The following is a 19911-nucleotide window of genomic DNA, read 5'->3' as shown; positions in this document are numbered from 1 at the left end:
TGATAGAAGAAAAATATGGTCATATTTGGGATATACGATGTGCAGCTCATGCTATTAACTTGATAGCAGCTGATTTAGTAAAAATTAATGATATAAAGGAATTTATTTCAAATTGTGGAATGATTACAAGATTTTTTAATAACTCACATCAAGCTTCTTCAATTTTGGCTCAAGGTTTAAAAAATATGAAAATTAATATTGAAAGATTGCAAACATGGTGTAAGACTAGATGGGGTTCATTATATATGACGACAGACTCAATTTTACGTGCGCGTCCTATTTTTGACTAGACAAGATATTTTTTTAATCGTTTATTAATATTCTTTATTTTATAATATAATAATTGTAATAATTATATGTTATAGATTTTATTGGAATATAATAGTCTTATTACAAATTCACATGTTTCTCTCTTAATCCAAGATGAGGAGTTTTTCGTAAATTGTCATCATATTCGTTCAATTTGGGCTCCTATCAAGGAATGCATCAATATTCTTAAATCAAAATCAGCCACTTTAGCCGATTGTTTTATGCAAATGATTAAATTAGCAATTGCTATATTTCGTCTCCCTTCATCAAATCCCTATAAGGTTTCAGCAATTCAAATCTTTAATCGTCGTTATCTTGAGTTTCAGCATCCTGCTTATCTTTTATGTTATTTTCTTCACCCTTATTATCGAGGTATATATTATATTTTTCAGTTAATTTTTAAAATTATTATCACTATAAAATTATTTTAATTTTTTAGGTTTGAGTCTTAATGGTGAAGGATTTAGAAATGCAGCAATTACAGCCACAACTCTTTGGCAAAATTTAGGATATTCTGAACAAGAATGCAAAGAACTACTTACACAATTTCAGAAATATGATCAAAAACTTAAGCCTTATGATTTATCTTATGAAAAAAATATGGATATGCCTGAATTATGGTGGGATTCTATAAGAAGCAAACCATATCATCTACGAAATCTTGCACTCCGACTATTTGGTATTGCTGTTTTACAAACAGGATGTGAACGAAATTTTTCTACACTTAAATGGATTATTGGAGATAGACGTACAAGGCTTGATGTTCAAAAACTTGAAGGTATTTCAAAAATTCGTTCTTATTATCTAACAAGTATTAAAAATGAATTATCATATTATGGAAAGCATTTGGACGAAGCAGAATTAAGAGAAGTTGCCAATATTTCTGCAGTTGGTGAAATTGTTGCTTTAGATGATAATAATGATAATACTAATTATCTGTTATTAGAGGAAGATCAGGTAACTTAGGGTGTACAAGAACGTACTACTATAATATTGGAGGATATTATCGATCTTACACAACCAATTTTTGAAAATTTGGAAAACATAGATAATAATACTAGTGAAGAAACTAATATAGATAGAAATATGGATTTTAATCCTATTGATTTAGTAAATCAAGTTTTGGAAAACTAATTTGTAAATTGTTAAATTTTGTTTTGTCATAAATCTTAATAAAGTAAATAAAGTAATAAACTGAAATTTATTATATTTTAAGTTACGTCAATATATTAAATGCGTCATAAGTTATGACATCGTCATTATGTCAAATTTAATTTAGAGTTACGTCGTAAATACATATATGGCGTAATGCTTTAAATTAAACGTCGCGTAATTAAGGCTGCACTTCTAGTAATTATATATTTTAAATATTTTTTAATAGTTTTTGGATATTAGATTATAAAATAAATAAAACTATTTAATATACTTAATTTCAATAAAAATTAGAATAGTTTATTATATTATTTTTATCTTTATAATTTTTTTATTCTTTATATTTTTTTTTATTATTGAATATATAATTATTTTTATCAATATTATTTATATTAGTAAGTATTGTATTTTATATATAAAAAATAAAATTATAAAATAAATAATCTAATATATTATTATAGTTATTATTTTTCTATTTTTACATTAAACTTTATCACTATAATAAATATAGTTTAAAATCAAATTAAATAAAAAATAACAACTATTTATCAAATTATTTTGGATTTTTTGTTCTTCATTTTAATTTATATAATTTTCTGGTTTTATAAGATCTTAAAAAAATTATTTGGTAATGCCAATATATATATGTAAATTTATTAAATATTGAAAATAGTATATAGATCTTGTTCAAATAAGAAGATTTACTTATTGTACAAATAGTTTGAATGTTTATTACATTTAAAAATAATAAATTAATTAATAAATATAGTTTTAACTATATAATATACTATATAATATACAAATTTTACAAATAATTAAAGGCAATTTTTCTATCTAATTATTTAAATGATTACTTTTATCTATTTTATAAGTTTGATTAATTGCAAAATACCTAAACTTTTGGCTAAAGGGTTAATAATTCAGCAATAATATTAGCTGTAAATTCTTTAATATTGTCTAATTGCTAGTACTTCAAATACTGTAAAAATATTGTATAAAAATATTACTATTTCTTAAGTTTTTTTATTAACCATGCATTTTATCTAAAAGAATCTAGTAAAATAATTATAAATATAGCAGATATATTTATATTTTCCTATAAATTGTAGTCCAGATATTACATATATAAACTATCTGCATTCTTATTTTTTTTTCACTTTTGTATATAGATTTAAAATTATAATATTGTATCTTTGTTATTCATTTTTCTCTATTTACTTTAAAAATCTTTTTTGAATTTATTATTTCTTTTAATATTATATTATTTATTACTATAAATTTCTTTTTAATAAAAATTATAAAAATTTATTAAAATATTTTAATAGAATTTCATTTACTTTTAATAAAGTTCAAATAAAATTCTAAATTTACTAGTAATTTTACCAATTTTTTTTATTTTATAATTTTATTTTATATATATAGTGATTTTTTAAAATTATATTAAAATTTACCTTATATTTATAAAAACATAAATTTTTTAATATTAAAATATTTTATAATAATAGTTTTATAGTATTTATTTAAAATAAGATTTTGATTATTATAAAGGTATTATTTTTTAAGTATTATTAAATATCATTGGTAGTGATGATTATCAATAGTGAAATTATGATATAATGCTAATTAGTATTTTATTAGATTTTAATTATGATTGAATATATATCATAAATTCATAATGCTAATATAATAACCATTACTGCTGGTAAGTTTTAGCAATTAATACATCTATTATATAAGGAAATAGTCAGAAATAATATAATTTGAATTTTAGACTTTTTGACTTCCTTTATTCTTATATTATTATTCACTTTAGAAAATGCAGAATTAAAACAATTTTTTTTAAAACTATAAATAATAACTTTTTTGATTTTTTTTTCTTTTTTTTTTTTTTTAAAATAATTAAAGTAATACATAATAAAATTACTAAATTACCTAATTTAAAATAATATTATATATTAAAATTTTGAAAATTTAATAAAAAGAAATTTTTTTAAAGTAAAAAAATATATTTATAAAAATTAAATTTTTATGTTTTTTAAAAAATTATTTAAATAATGAATACCTTCTTTAATATCAGAAAATCTTATTTTATTTATAAATTATATAGAGTATTGATAAATATTATTACTGGTAATTGTCATCTTACCAGAATTAAGATAGAATTTTGGGCAGAATTAAAAATGTTATGAAACTCTGCCCATTAATATTTTCTAATACTGATGTGGTGAAAATTACCTGTGGTGAGATTTAGCAATACCCAAAAATATATAATAAAATTAAATAATATTAGCATTTTAGTTAATTTTAAATAAAATTTTATAACTTAAATTTTATTAAAAATTATATATAAAAATCAAAATATTGCATTTTTTTATAAAAGTAATAATTTAGATAATTTTTTTTTTCATAAAATTACATATAAAATATTAAAAATTTTTTAGATTTATAACAATTACTGTTGGTAATATTTAGCAATTTCTTTAAAATAATATTATAAAATAAAAAACAAAAAATACAATTTTTAAAAAAAGGAATTTTAATATTAAAGTTTGTTTTTATAAATTATTTATTTTATAATATTAATAATTTTAATTATATTTTATATAAAACAAATACTTTAGTATAATGTAATCTTAAAAATAAAATAATAAATATTACTTTTTTAAATTAAGGGATATTTATAAAGTTTTATATCTATAAATGGGATTTTCAGATTATATATTTTTTAAATTAATTTATTTTTATTTTGTTTTTGTTTTTTGTTTGAAATATTTAATTTTAAGACAGTATATAATTCATTAATATTCTGATATTAATATTTAAAAAAAACTTTTGTTTATTATGATAATTGTAAATAAACCAAAAATTTAATTAATAAAATATTTTGAAGTTTTTTTATGAAATACTTTTATTATGCTGAATATACTGAATATACTGATGAATAAATCTATTGATTTATTTCCATTTGCTAAGTAAATAAAAATCAATATATAAAATATTTAAGTGATTCAAATGATATTTTTAACAATTTATTTGTGTTAAACCAACATTTTAAATCTATTTTTATTACAAAGTTTTTGATTTAATGATCAATGGTAAGGAATAAAATTGTTCAATATATTGGAATTATTATCTAATAATAGTGATATATTTTTAGGATTAAAATAATCTATAGATAATTTTTTAATAATCAAAAAAAAAACAACTTTTTTTATTCATTGGGATTAGGATCAGTAAGTAAAACAAGACACTAATTAAATGAAAAAAAATCATAAAATATTTGCATGCTGATAGTTGCAAGTTTATATTTTCAAAAATTTGGACGTGCTTTCGACTAATTATAGAAATATAACAATCTATAATTTTTGAATAAAAATGCCCGAAACGTATATTCATATGATAATCAAAATCACATGAAACATGTGAAATCTTTTATATCTTAATGCTAGCCAACAAATTATATACATAAATTTGGTCTGTTCATTTTATTTTCAGTGTTTCGAGCTGAAAATAAATATTTAACGTGATGACAATGAAGTTGTATTACATAGAATACATACAATCATGCAGCAACATACATAAAACTTAATAAGAAAAATTTGTGATACTTAATTATGTATAAATCGGAATAACCTATACAACTTTTTTTAAGAAAATTTTTTTTTAAATGTTACGCAAAATACAAAAATATAAAAATAAAAATAAATGTGATATAATTAAAATTTGAGGACAAGTTTTAAATAATTATATCAAATTGTTATACTATTTGTTATTAATAAATTTCTAATAATTAAATTTAAATTAATAATTAATTACAAGACGAAATAGAAAAAAGAGAAAAAATTTGTGATATTTTTAGTATTTTGTAATTAATTGTATGATGTTCATTACTAGTATATTACTGTGTAATATAGTGAAATCGTATTTAATAAAATCACGAATCGGAGATAATTAAATCTTATTCTAAACGGAAATTAAGCGGAACTATCGGATGAATATTTTGTCATACGTTATAAACAAGCTTATTATCTTATTGGGTTTCTTTAAATTTCAGCGACAATCTTTTAGGAATGAAAAGTTATTAAGATCCACGCAGGGAAAAACTTTATAGAATTTCTAAACCTAAAAAAAATTATTTTTCAAGTTAAATATTTTTTTTTTTTTTAATTAAAAAATTAGAAATTTAATGTATAGAGTTTATCTATCTGTCTGTGAGCTTAATCATAGATTAAATGTAAGGGGCCCTAATTTTGACATATCCCCAGTCATTTTTATGTAAAGAATCATGATATTGTACATATTAAAGATCACCTTTTGGCATAAAATAAAGACAATGGCGGATTTTAATTTGTTCTAAAAAGATAACTAACTGCGCCAATTTTTCCGATGGCTGATTGCCCAAGGTATAAAACCGTTCTAATTATCACCAAAAAAAAAATTCATGTAAGCTAAAAAAAAAATAAAATAAATAATTAACGCCAAAACATTCATGTTGTATTTCGCAACACAACAAACCAAATGTATAACCTGATTAAAAAAAAAAATCAGCCAAGAACACAATTCATTTTATTAATCAGATAAATTTTGTGCTAACGTAATGAACGGCAAGTTGCAGAAAAATCAGCATCAAAAAATGCACAGGTACGTGTTTATAATTCACAGACATAATTTTTAAAATATCCTGATATTTTTATATACTGTAAATATATATGTAAATATTTAAATATATACGTAATATACTATATATTATATAATGAATGACGTTTTAAACTTTGTTTTAATAAGTATAATTTAAGCGAAAATATAAAAAAAAAATTATTCTTTAGATTAATAGTGATAACGTGTGATGCTCGTGTGATGCTCAGACAGAAAAGCCTCTTTAACTCTGCTGCATTTGCAGTTAATAAAGCTAATAATTATCGATATTATCAATATTGTTCATATAACTGCTAGTTCATGTCGTACGCATGCAACTAAGTAAAATGCACAAGTGACACTTAAAGGTAATATAACTTTTTCCCATTTTCGCAATAATTCGTTTCTCACCCCATGTGCAATTATTGACAACACATTCAACCTGAGTATGTACCTGTTGATGCCGAACACGAAAAGTCTGAGACATTTAATGTCTGTGTACCATATATGATTCAATTGTACATGTTACACTGGAATTGGGAACTAATATCATATATGACTCTTCCCGCGGTTATCCCGAGTGATTCCATTGCAACGTCATTCGATCTCAAATTTTCGGAAGCATGCTGTGTTAAAAATTACTATAAAAGTGAAACAAATGATACTAAAAATTTTTGGATATCTTAGATCACGGTTTTTTAAAAGTTGTCACTTTGGTCTAGAATTAGTTAACTAAATTTGGCGAAATGAGGGATTATGGCAAAATGAGGGATTAAATTCTTAGACTTCTGGTGTAGAGAAATTTTTTTTTTTTTTTCCTCGTTTTCCTCGCTTTCCTTGCTTTTTCCGCAGAGTCAAATGTTTATCGTTTTTTTTTTGTTTGTATTAAATTGATTGGTGTTGATTTTTAGCACATGTTTTTATAATTATCATTCCTCTCATCAATGATTTTCATCCCTTTTTTCCAATATCGAACGATTACCCATTATTGAAAATTGAGCAACCTTTTTTTTTATTTTAATGAAGTATACTGATAAGCAGTGTTAATTAGCATATATTTAAGCAATTATCATGTGCATACGATCTTATTCTCAGTTTCAAATTTGGATCCCACAAAAAAATTCTTAAAATCTACATTTTGGGTTACGGTAAATGCTTCTTGACAATCTTATCGGTTAAAATTTACAATTATTTGGTAAGCAAAAAAATATCAAACCTTTTTTTTTTTTAGATGACAAATGATCTCATTGCCGCTTCTTTGGCAAATTTTCTCTCTCTCTGTCTATTTTTATCACCTTTATTTTCTCTCTCTCTTTATACATTATATACTTATACACATACATACACACACATACACACATATATATTATTTATAATATCCTCTTCTATAAAACTGGGTTGACTTATTAAAATTTGATTGACAAACTTGAAAGATCCATACATAATAATACCTAATAAGGTCTATAAAATTATAAAACTGTATGTGGAAGTAAAAAAATTAACCGCTGCGTAGCTGCGGGTTAAGTGGGGTGAGGGGGAAAATTTTTTTGAAGTGACTATTGCGAACAAGATATACAAATGTTTGGATAAATATTTATATTTGTGCATCAATAAAAAAAAATGTGAAATGATTATTAGAGGTTCCTTTGAAATATATATGTTGTTTCAATAATTCAATTTCAGTTTTATTAACATATTTCAATGTGGGTAACTCAAAATAACATAAATAAATAAATAAATAAATTATATATATGTATTTTATGTATATTTAACAATACACTTAACCTTATTCGACTTCTTAATTCTAATTTCACACACTTGCCGTAACCTACTTGATTTGGTCCAATCATCGCGCAATCTTACATCGCACCATCTTGCTACTCCACCAAACATCCATCCCCTTTTCTCTGCTCCCTATTTTATTATATATTACCCCACTATTTTTCTTGCCCATTCTCCCTTTTCTTTTTCTTCTTCACCCATAAAAAAAAAACCCTTTCCAATCACTTAACACTTAATAGACTTTTATATATATATTTCATACATATATTCGTTCTTTGCTCTGAGAGCAATCAACGCTAAAATATTATAAACTTTTCGACATCTTTTTCGTCTTTTATAAAGCTTGCTTTTTTTTTTTTTTGCGCACAAAAATTTTTTCTTTATTCGTTCCATAAAAGAAACTAGGTTCTCTTTATTTTATTTTATTTTATATATATAGATATATATTTTTTTGTTATCATATTAGAACAAAGAAATATACCTCCGCTTGTAAAAAGAAACACACATACATATACAGTAAGTTTATTTTAAAGAAAGAAATTTTATATTAGTTTAAAAAAAAGTTTTTAAACTATCGCGAAAAAAAAAAGTTTCTTTTAAAATTAATATTTTATATATATTCTAATATATGTGTAACTTTTTTTTTTTTTTTTTAGCAAAAAATATACACAATGAACACAAATACTACAGACCAAGAATACTTTAAACAAGAAGCCGTTTCTATGTGGCCCTCACCTTCCACGCCTTCAGACATATCTTCTCCATCAAACTCTGCTTCTCCCAACCATGACTATAATGTTTATCACGTGCCAAGAGGTTTTGATGTAGTCTTGGTTCCGTTAAAAGTTGAAGAACAAACATATCCTGATAACGCATGTTCAGAATCATCCATCGATTCTCCTTTAGAACCAACTTCAAGTTCTGCTACTAAACCAATGGATATTCCAAAGAGTAAAACTCCTAGTTCCACTGACGCGAAAGCTTCCTCAACCACAGCCACTACAACCACGCGTCTCTCCGCTTATCGAAAACGTAAAGCTGATAAAAATTATATTCCACGTCCTAAAAATTGTTTCATGGCCTATCGTGAACATATAAAAGAAAAGTTCTTATCAGAAAATCCTGGTATGAACAATAAGGTTGTATCAGTTCTTGCAGCAAATATGTGGAATAATGAACCAGAGGATGTAAAAGAATTATGGAGAGAACGCGCTAAGCAATTAAAACTCGAACATAAACTCAAATATCCTGATTATAAATTCAAACCACAAAAGAAGAAGCAAAACTTGAAAACTCCTGGCAGCACAAAAACTTCGTCAAAAACCACCAATGCCCGTAACAATAAGAAGTCAAATTCTGACTCAAAAATCATTTTTACTGATTCAGGTTATGGTTCTGAAATATTGGGCGATAGTGATGACGGAAAACATATCTACCATCACCCAATAGGTTTGGAAGGTAATGATGAACAAGAGGAGATTTATTTAACTCATATACAAAAAAAGGCTCTTTTCGGACATTATCGTGCCTCTTCCGTAGATTCAGTTAGTTCTTGGACAAGTGACTCCACAGCTTCTACCCCATTACTTTCACCTTTTGCACGTTCACCTGCTTCTTTATCCCCACCAACTTTTCAATTCGGTAGCCAATTCGGAAGGTCATCTTCAGCTTTGAGATATGAAGCTGCCCATAATCATAATGAAGGTCATAATAATTTATTGTTGTCTCATGAGTTGACTTCTCAAACGATGTTCAATGAAGTTGAGCATCTCAATAATTTATATTCAAGTCAATTGGATATAAACGCTTCCTTACCCGTTGATGATGGGTTTGTTCTTGACTCTTATGAGGCTCCAATGTTAAAAGCGAACTCTACCGTCCCTTCTTTTTTAGATTCTCAACCAACCTCAACTGATTATGATTTAATGGCAATGGGTCATTTCACAACTTCTCCCACTGAAGAACAAGGAGGATTTTTCCATGATTATGATAATACCGAATCTGCTTATCATAATCACGTATATAATTCTTCTTTTGAACTTTCTTCTTCGCAAGAAGGTCAATCGACCTTGGCCGAACATTACGCGTTAGTCCTTGAAACTCCACGTCGTAATTCTCAGCAACTTTTGGCCGACTTCCAACACGGTCTTAAGCAACAAGAAATGTTGTTACAAGGGTTATAATTTTTTTTATGGATACGTGCGAGTACTTGTTCAATTTGTAGTAATTATATTTTTTTTTGTGTTTTATTGTTAAAAATTTGCTTTGAGTTTTCTAAGACTGAGTCTGGTATTGCTCTTTTGTGAATTAAAATAAAGATAATATGAATGGACGATTTTGTGCGGGCCGAAATATTTTCGGTCTTGACCTTTAAATAAGGTCTAGGACACTTATAGCTTTCCTTTAGCTTTTTTTTTCCCTTGTATTATTTAAACATTTTTTTTTCCAACTTTTTTCTCCCTACCCAATATATATATTCTCGCTTCATTGTGTTTATAAATCAACATTTTCTTTTTATATATATATATACATAGAACAACTTGCATTTATTTTTCTATAGACTTAAATACCATAGAGTTTGAGATTCAAATGAAGAGAAATTATCAATCGGAAATGTCCGATCATTTCTGCGTTGGTATTTTACTATTCTTTTGTTCTTGGACAACATAGACTGCCAACTTTGTAAATTTTTCCTCCCCTTTTCCTTTTTTCTCTTTTTTTTTTTTTTAAATATAGACTGGCAGAAAGCAAACGTTTATCGATGGTTCGCTGTCAATACGTTTGTTGTATATTTTTTCTCTTACATATATATATATTTTTTTTTTCCTCATTCTTCTCCTCACTCCTCAATCCCCCGGTCTTTATTTTCCTCCTCTATTGCATTTTTACCATTATAAACGAAAATTTTCCTAAAAAAAAAAAATTTATTGATATATTATCATTATCCTATTTTATATCTCCATTTTATTACGACATAAACCTTTTCCATATCCTTCTTATCTTACAAAAAATTTAAAAAAGACAAAAAAAAAAAGTTATATTCTTATCCACCATCCATATTTCCCTTTATCCCAAATTACATATATAAGGTTTTTTTTTATCTCTCGTATTTCTTTTAACTGGTACTTAACTCCTAAGAGTTCAAATGATCTATCAAATGATCGAAAACTAAGTTACTTTTTTTCATTCATTCCTCTAGTTCTTCTGGTGTGTTAATAGGAAAGAATTGGTTGTCTTTTAAATTATTCTTAGTTTTCTATACAAAAAAAAATATTGGTCTCTAAAATGGTTAAATTTTTTAAATTAACTTCTCTGTAATTTTTTTTTTAACTTGAATCTTGTCTGTGATTATATTTTATATTTTTTTCGGCTGAGATTCGTTTTCTTTGTTTATATTTTTTTTTTGTTTTCTTGTTTCTGTTTTTTTATGGGTTTTTTTTGGTCCTAGCTTTTAAAGGGTTTTTACAGAAAAACAAACATTTTAAATTCTTTTTTTTTCTTTCGAGTATTTTTTTTTTCAAATTTTTTTTAAAAAAAAAGAAGTCAAAAATAAATAAAAAAAAATATATCAGGTTTTGCGGGAAAAAGATTATATCTTTTTTCCTTTCTATAAATATTAAATGTACTTTATTGTTTGTTTTGGCGTATTATGATGTGTTTATATTTGGAAAAATGCGGGGTAAAGAAAAAGAATAGAAATATCGCGTGAAAAGAAAGTTTTGGCGCGATTATGTGATGGTAGATCGAAAAATAAATCTTTTTTGTAATGCAATGCATCATTAAAGATTCTTTTTTGGTATTTTTTTGATTTTCCGTCTCAGAGAACAAACCTCGTGGGGATGATTAATTAATTTTTTTTTTTCGCGCGGAAAATTCGCGGAAAAATTACGGTTCTTGATTGTCATTGTTAATCTTTCATCTTACCAAAAAATCTAAGAATTTCTCTTTTCGAGTTTATTGAAAATAATTTTTTTTTTTAATTTAAAATAATTAATATTAATTCGCCATTATTCTTTATTTTTTTATTCTCAATTGAGAACCAAGAAAAATTATTTTCTTTATTTTTTTAAAAAAGGTTGATTGAGAACAGGATCTACAGGCAGGCGAGTGAAATGTGGCTCACTTGAATTGTGGCTCAAATTATTTAGAAGTGACAGTGATAATTAGTACGTGATTTGATGATACTGTACCTGGAAGAAGAAATTGTATTTAAGATCAATTTATTAATTTTATTGAATAATGATTGAACGCAATCAATGTTTTAATCTATTTTTTTGCTAAGTTATTTTGCATATTTGCAATTCTACAGTATATCTTATATTGATACATATATATATATATTACGCCTTTGAATTTTGTTAAGTATGAATTGCTCATAATTTTGTGCTAAAATTTATGCTAAAAATTTATCGATTAGATTTAGACGATTAGAGTGCGGGGAAAGAGATCGAGGATTTAAAATTCATATTATATTTAATTATTATGAAAGAAAATTTTTTAATCAAGTAATTAACTCAATTATGAGCTATTTATTTACACAAATTATCTTTGAATAAGACGAAAAAAATAAACAGATAAGTTCATATATAAAAAGTTTATAAAAGATAAAAGATATAAAAATTAGTGGGTTGATGATGAATTTAAGAAGAGGCGGCCTTCCTTCTTCCAGTTGTTCTCTTTTCACTTGCTTTTTTGGATGTAGAAGAAGCTCTGGTCTTCTTGGTGGAGGTTGATGCCTTCTTTTGTTTAGCAGGTGCTTTTTTAGTTGTGGTAGCTGCCGGCTTCCTGGTTGGTGCTTTTCTAGTGGTTGTTTTCTGTAATTAAATATTAAAAATATTTAGTCGTAATCTAGATCAAAAAATCAAAAACTGTATTAACAATAAAATAATAAACGTACTTTTTCAGCTTTTGGCTTAACCTCCTTCTTTTCAGCTTTCTTAGGCTTTTCCTTTTTCTCAACTTCTTTCTTTTCTTTCTTGGCTGCTTCCTTTTTCACGAGTTTAAGAGTTCCACTGGGACCTGAAGTGTGTAACAAACAGTAGTTAGAAAATAGTACAAAAAAATTTATTTTTCATAAACGGTTGCTTTCAAATTATGTCGAAGATAATATATATTTTAGTGCTTGTTTGATCTTTCACGATTTTAGGAGGAGTATTTACCGTTAACGAAGGAAAAAGTTCCTTTATCGACGCCCTTAGTAATGGCCAACTTGAGACGGTTGTTTGTGACGGCATTGTCGGGAAGTTTATATGTATTTAAGATATATTTCTTAATAGCTTGACGACTAATAATCGATAAATACGAAAATTTGTTAGTAAAAGAAAAAAAAGAAAGACGCGTCACCAATAAGGACTTTTAAGCGAAACGGCAATTTTAGTACTATTTCTTTACCTGCTTCCTTTACGTTCTTTCAAAGCGACAATAGCATCTACAGATTTAACAATGTGAGAAATTAATAAATTGAAAGAATAGTATAACTATAAATGTAATAGAAGCCTTTTATTTTTCTTTTGTTATTGCCAAGAGAAAGCGTATTTTAAGCTTTTAAATTTTTTTTAAATTTAATAAAAAAGTTTCCGTAAGCTCACCTCGAATCATATCCTCGTATTTGGGATGAGAAGGAGGGCTGGCTTGCTTCTTTGACTTAGCTGGACTGCCTCTTGCCATTGTTTTTTATTAAAGCTTTTCGTTTAAAAAGTGGTTGGGGGAAATGTACAATATTTAATTAGAGAGAAAAGGTATTTTTTTTTTTTTAAAAGAAATTTTCTTGAGTTGTGGGAACTGAGAGTGCTTTATAAGTGCGTGATTGTGGTTATTGGGCGTATACAATGCTTATATAGAAACAATTGTAGTACGATCAGGCCAAATTTGTCAGTTTGTTATGATAGTACGTGTCACATCGCGCCTCAATCATCACATCGCGTCGAATGTTATTCGTAAACACGTACCTCAAGATCACGAAGATCACGAGTTTTTGTTTTTTTTTTTTTAAAGAACCGCTATTAAATACTAATTTAGTTTAGCATTATTAGAATTATTATTATGATTCGCGCTTTCAATTTCGCGAAGTTTTTTGTCACAAATAAATAATCCACGTGACGCTTGCTTGTGATGATTCTTTATATACATAATATTACTCACTATTGTATTGTTCGATAACCAAAAAATTCTGGATAAGCTATCAAAAATCCTGCGATCACCAAGACAAGATCAAGATCAAGATACTTAAATTAAATTAATTAAATATAATTAGTAACGTTCATATGCTCATTCTGAATCATTCACCCTAATAAACAAACAATATGATTTTTCTCATTTCTAATATTACGTACTCACTAAAATGTACTCGCAATACAAACGCAATTATTTCGTTTCATTACTTACCATAATAATATACCGATATTCAAAATATTCAAAAAAGTATTAGTAATTAATGCAAACTGGTTTATAATTCAGGGGCGTGGGCGGGGCACAAAAATTTAGTATCATATCCTGTCAGTTTACCGGAAATTTCGTTTCGGAAAAAATTTTGATATGAACCAATTTAAGTTTAGTTTGTAAAGCAAAGTATACAACCAATTCCCAGGAATTAATTGATCGTCATACAGATGCTAACTAAAAATAGCAAATTAATTTCGGGAACCTCTTAAAGTAGACATTTATCATATACCATTTTAAATACGTAAGAGTAGGGGCATTTAACGTTCCCCCAGAAATGGGAAATAAATTGAGTTTATTTCTTTGATTCATTCAGATTTTGTTCTCAACATAATGTTAAATGATGTCAAAAATGTGATGACAAATTAAACTTTTTTTATTGAGATATATAAACATTGGCTAAATATATATTAAAGTTAGTAAGTAAAAGTTTTGAAGCCCAACTCATACGGCAATCTCATTAAATTATATTTATATATATATATTTTTTAGGTTTTCTGTTGAACATTCATTAAAATGCAAACAGAAATAGAGACGTTTTCCGAGTTGCAAAAAAAAAGAGGGAAATATGAAAATGTATAATAAAAAAAAAAGACGACGAATACAAATTATCACCTTTGGACCAGAAGGCTTAAATTGTTGAGCTAAAAATTTCTCTGGTTCTAAATAAAATGAAATAATAATAATAATAATAATAAAAAAATACATTAAGAAAAAAGGTTATTATCTATCAACATCTACGTACATCATCCATTCTTTCTGAGGAAATGATAGTGCAAGTTACTTATTATAATATAATATATATATATGAGTGGAAAGGTCTTCTTTTAAATTTTTGGGTATAATATAGTATATTTTTATTAATTTTTTACATGACCACACAACAACAACTACCATCATTAGTTGTTCCATCAGTATATTCGTTACTTCCTAGCCCATTTGTAGGTCGGCTCCCATACGATTGTTCTTTATTGTATCGTCGAATTTCACGAACGAGATTATAAAAGGCTTCATCTACATTAACGCGTTGTTTGGCGGATGTTTCAATGAATCGACAATTAAATTGTTTTGCGAGTTCCCGACCCTCTGTTTAAAACATAACAAAATTAACATCAATCTTAAAAAAAAAATTAATTATAAATCAATATTACAAACCATGTCCTGAAACTTGTCTCTCCATTTCTAAATCACATTTATTTGCGACAACAATGATAGGGAAATAATCCTTGTCCTTTACCCGAAGAATTTGTTGATGAAAAGTTGAGATTTCTTCAAATGAATTACGAGAAACAATTGAATATACGAGAAGGAAACCTTCGCCAGTGCGCATATATTGTTCACGCATCGCACTATAAATTATTAATAAATAGTAAATGTAATTATAAATATTTTCCTGCAAAAAAAGCAAATTGACATTTACATACCTATATTCTTCTTGTCCTGCAGTATCCAATACATCCAATAAAGCAACCTCATCATCAATCACACATTGTTTACGATACGAGTCTATATTTTAAATATGCAAATATTTGTTAGCATTCAAGATTAAAAATTTGTGGCGCAACTGCACAAAATGTTCTATGCAAAAGAAATAACTTCTACAACTCTAAGTAGTCAGGATTTGCTATGCTTTTAAATATGCCTAACCCTTTTCTTATATTTAACTATCCAGTAACTGACAGTTATTAATGCCATATTAATGCGTTTATACTAATTATTAGAACAATACCTTCAATGGTAGGATCATATTCGTCAACAAAGTGTGACTGAATGAATTGGATTGTTAAGGCAGATTTACCTACACCTTTGTAATAAGAGTAAAGAAAAAAAAAGTGTTTAGTTGAAGCAAGTAATGATATAGTAAATAGCATAATTGAAGATAAGAATATATATGAAAAAATCAAGATGTTATATATAGAGCGAAGGAATGCACCAACTTGGAAGAGGAAGGGTAATCGCTCTTCATCTGGCAAGCTAGTGTAACTTTCTCGTCAGATTTGAACAATCAACTACTATAAAGAAATAAATGGTATAGAAAGTTGGGGATCTTGAATAACGTACCACCGCCGCCCACGACTACAAGCTTATATTCTCTTAAAAACGCAGCCTTGGACATTTTAACTTATATGCACTTTATTTTTTTTTTATATTAGGTACAGACAAAAGATAGGAAAGGATTATTAACCCTTAAAAAAAATTTTTAATAAAGTCGGAGGTAGTGAAAGGAAAATGTTAAAGAAAGAATGTGAGCGATGAAGAGGGGGACAAGTTTAATAGGATATTTGAATTGCGCAAGTTCTTAGCTCAAGTTTTTGGGGGTGGGCATTCAAACAAACAAGGCTGTGGGAGAAAGTGAGATTGCTATTAAATCACGTTATACGTAGCTACTGCGTCCAGGATTTAAAATTTCCGAAAAAAAAGATCTTCAGGCCCGATGATTTATTAATAGTCTGTTAAAAAATATTTCGCCACACAAATATTTAATATACAATTCAAATTATGCTAAAAGGTCGAAAATTCATCAAAATTCAATATATAGTAAAATCACTTAGTAAAGCGAAACGACAAATAAATTAATTCATTCTTCGGATTTTATAAAAAATGAGAATCATTTACGCAAAATAAAGTAAATTCATCATTTTATCTTCTTTGCTTCAGTTATAAAATTGTACAAATAGCAATAGTACAATCTCTTTCGTACAAGTTTGCAACGATTTCGTCGACGAAACTTGATACAAGACAATAGGATAGGGTAGCATTTCCGCTACAAACGTAGAAAGGTAATTAATTTATAATAATAGCTGTTAATATACCCATACAATATATTTTCTAATCAGTAAAGTACAATCATAATGAAACTCAAATCTTTTTAATAATATTACACTGTATCGCAACATATAATGAGAAAACGTTCAATTTTTATAAAAATTTAGATTATCTGAAAGTAAATTGCTTGTATATCTGTTTATTTATAGTCGAACCACTATGAAGTATGAAATGGAAACATTTTATTCCCAGACCGGTACTCCAGAAACAACTTTTTTTGGTTCAATTATCTGACCAATTAATGCTTGAGATAACAAATCATGTTCCTCTTGAATATGTTGCTTTTTGTTACCGGTAGCAGGAGATGCTGAAGGTAAACGGGTTGCAGGTTTAGCAGTTTTACCTACATAACAATTAATTATAAATTAATTATTATCAATAAAAAATTAACTAAATTACGTGTCCGTACAATTACATACCTTCATGACGTTTTGAATGGTTCATTAAAGTTCGAATTCTTGGTGCAACATAGGTCCATGCACCTCCATTCAATGGTTCTTCCTGTGCCCATATAAGTTCAGCATTTGGATATTTATCAATATGTTGAGATAACAAATCGTATGGAAAAGGGCATATTTGTTCTAATCTAGAAATGGCAACATGATCCATTTTATTCTGTTCACGAGCTCTAAGTAGGGCATAGTAAACTTGTCCAGAACATAAAATATGCCGTGTTATTTTTTCAGGTGATGCTAATGTTTCAGGATGTGGATCTGGTATATAACGCATAAAGGTTGTGTCCCCAGTCATCTCAGCAAGAGAAGAACGTGCCATTGGATGGCGAAGAAGGCTCTTTGACGTAAATGCAATAAGCTAAATTTCATAATAATAATTTAATTATATTAAAATAAAGTGCCAAAAAAATCTCAAATTTTAAAACTTACTGGTTTCCTAAAATCACGGTGAATTTGCCTTCTCAAAACATGGAAATAGTTTGCAGGAGTTGTAACATTTATTATTTGCACATTACAATCCTGGTGTTGACGCGCCATTTTTTCCGGTGGAGGATAAACATATGGATGATCATTACATAATTGGAGGAAACGTTCCAAGCGTCCACTAGAATGTTCAGGTCCTTGACCATCATAACCATGTGGTAATAAAACAACCAATCCAGTACGTTGTAACCGTTTTGTTTCACCAGAAGCTATGAATTGGTCAATTATACATTGAGCATTATTGATAAAATCCCCAAATTGTGCTTCCCATAAAACCAGAGAATTAGGGTTGACTAGCGAATATCCATATTCAAAACCAAGAACCCCAAATTCCGATAGAGAAGAATTACAAACGGAAAATTTAGCTTGATAAGGTCTTAAATCGTTTAATGGTACATATTGTGTTTCATTTACTTGATCATGAAGTACTGCATGACGTTGTGAAAAAGTTCCACGCTCAACGTCTTGACCTGATAAACGAACATGTTTACCTTCAAGAAGTAATGAACCAAGTGCAAGACCCTCGGCAGTGGGCCAGTCAATTCCTTGTCCTTCGTTGATAGCTTTAGCACGAGCCTTAAGAATTCTAACTAAACCCGAATGTACATTAAAACCTTTTGGATATGAACTAATAACCTCACCAACATGTTGAAGGAGCTCGTAAGATGAACCAGTTGGATATGCTGGTGTAATTTCTTCGGCAAGCTCCTTTGGTGATTTAAAACCTTAATAAAAAAAAATTAGCTGTGAATTTTTGGAATAAGAGTAGCTCGATTAAAGTGATAGTAATTATTGTTCTTACCATTCCAAGAACTAGATAACCACTCACGACTTGTTGGTACATAATCTTTGCTTTTTTGATAGTTTTCTTCTAATATATTCCAAACCCGTTTCTTATGCTTTTCAATGTCCTCCTTAGTAAAAGTGCCATCTTTCAATAACTTTTGTACATATTTTTCAAGAATTGGTGTTTGTTTAGCTATTTGTTGGTACATTCTAGGTTGAGTAAAACTGGGTTGATCAACTTCATTATGACCATATTTGCGGTAGCAAACAATATCAACGACAACATCTTTTTTAAATGTCTGTCTCCATTCAGCGGCGAGTTGGCACACAAAATTTACTGCTTCTACGTCATCACCATTAACATGAAAGATAGGAGCATTTACTACCTTAGCCACGTCTGAGCAGTATGGAGTTGAATGAGCAAATCGAGGGTCTGTAGTGAAACCAATTTGGTTGTTGACAATTAAATGAACAGTACCACCCGTAGTATAATTTGGCAGATCATGGAAACCCATTGTTTCATACACGACACCTTGAGCTGCAAAAGCAGCATCACCATGTAATAATAAAGCCATTGAACGATGATGTTCCTTTTCATCATTTGCATAGTGTTGAAGCGCACGAGTTTTGCCAAGTACAACAGGATCGACTGCTTCCAAATGTGCTGGATTTGCAGCTAAAGAAAGATGTACATGCTTGCCAGAAGGCGTAGGTCGGTCATAATTCATACCCAAATGATATTTCACATCACCAGTCCCTTCATCTGATGGCTCTATTCCACTGAATTCATTGAAAATGGACTCATTTGGTTTACGGACTACATTACTCAAGACATTAAGACGTCCACGATGAGCCATCCCAAGTACAAGTGACTCTATGCCAAGATCAACAGACCGATCAATCTAATAAATAATTTATAATTGAGTGAATTTTGTAAATTTGATATTTATTAAAAAAAATTTCTTGCACTTTTATCATACCAAAGCTTTCATTCCTGGTATCTCTCACAGCCTTCCAAACCGAATCTCCTCTCATTTGGATACTT

The 19911-nt window shown here is 27.5% G+C and overlaps 4 protein-coding genes across 4 annotated transcripts; 1 reads left to right on the top strand and 3 right to left on the bottom strand.

Annotated features, from left to right (window-relative positions):
- Positions 1-8237: 8237 nt before the first annotated feature.
- On the top strand, positions 8238-10061 carry OCT59_030098 (uncharacterized protein; the record flags this gene model as incomplete). The annotated part of the gene is made up of 2 exons (XM_066146436.1): positions 8238-8394; positions 8535-10061. The coding sequence occupies exon 2, from the start codon at positions 8550-8552 to the stop codon at positions 10059-10061; it is 1512 nt and encodes a 503-aa protein (XP_065995079.1). The 5' UTR covers positions 8238-8394; positions 8535-8549.
- Positions 10062-12335: 2274 nt separating this feature from the next.
- On the bottom strand, positions 12336-13686 carry OCT59_030097 (uncharacterized protein). The gene is made up of 5 exons (XM_066146435.1): positions 13467-13686; positions 13270-13306; positions 13038-13162; positions 12776-12897; positions 12336-12692 (listed from the first exon to the last, which is right to left on the bottom strand). Exons 1-5 carry the CDS (start codon positions 13543-13545, stop codon positions 12519-12521), a joined length of 537 nt encoding a protein of 178 aa, XP_065995078.1. The 5' UTR covers positions 13546-13686; the 3' UTR covers positions 12336-12518.
- Positions 13687-14644: 958 nt separating this feature from the next.
- OCT59_030096 (uncharacterized protein) lies at positions 14645-16652 on the bottom strand. The gene is made up of 5 exons (XM_025322232.2): positions 16378-16652; positions 16046-16120; positions 15741-15822; positions 15472-15665; positions 14645-15402 (listed from the first exon to the last, which is right to left on the bottom strand). Exons 1-5 carry the CDS (start codon positions 16430-16432, stop codon positions 15185-15187), a joined length of 624 nt encoding a protein of 207 aa, XP_025166744.1. The 5' UTR covers positions 16433-16652; the 3' UTR covers positions 14645-15184.
- Positions 16653-17247: 595 nt separating this feature from the next.
- OCT59_030095 (2-oxoglutarate dehydrogenase E1 component) lies at positions 17248-19858 on the bottom strand (the record flags this gene model as incomplete). Its single annotated transcript, XM_066146434.1, has 5 exons — positions 17248-17485; positions 17562-17955; positions 18027-18805; positions 18883-19768; positions 19847-19858. 5 exons carry the CDS (start codon positions 19856-19858, stop codon positions 17325-17327), a joined length of 2232 nt encoding a protein of 743 aa, XP_065995077.1. The 3' UTR covers positions 17248-17324.
- Between the last annotated feature and the right edge of the window lie 53 nt (positions 19859-19911).

The sequence above is a fragment of the Rhizophagus irregularis genome, chromosome 9 (genome assembly GCF_026210795.1).
Source record: "Rhizophagus irregularis chromosome 9, complete sequence".
Taxonomy (NCBI): domain Eukaryota; kingdom Fungi; phylum Glomeromycota; class Glomeromycetes; order Glomerales; family Glomeraceae; genus Rhizophagus; species Rhizophagus irregularis.
The sequence above is the reverse complement of the archived record's forward strand: the minus strand, read 5'-3'. Positions and strand labels throughout refer to the sequence as shown.

Coding starts and splice junctions, on each gene's coding strand:
- OCT59_030097 (XM_066146435.1), bottom strand. CDS start 13,545: ATGGCAAGAGGCAGTCCAGCTAAGTCAAAGAAGCAAGCCAGCCCTCCT. Junction 13,307..13,466: donor ATACGAGGATATGATTCGAG/GTGAGCTTACGG, acceptor TTAAATCTGTAG/ATGCTATTGTCGCTTTGAAA. Junction 12,898..13,037: donor AACTTTTTCCTTCGTTAACG/GTAAATACTCCT, acceptor TACACACTTCAG/GTCCCAGTGGAACTCTTAAA.
- OCT59_030096 (XM_025322232.2), bottom strand. CDS start 16,432: ATGTCCAAGGCTGCGTTTTTAAGAGAATATAAGCTTGTAGTCGTGGGC. Junction 15,823..16,045: donor ATATGATCCTACCATTGAAG/GTATTGTTCTAA, acceptor TTTAAAATATAG/ACTCGTATCGTAAACAATGT. Junction 15,403..15,471: donor GAGACAAGTTTCAGGACATG/GTTTGTAATATT, acceptor TGTTTTAAACAG/AGGGTCGGGAACTCGCAAAA.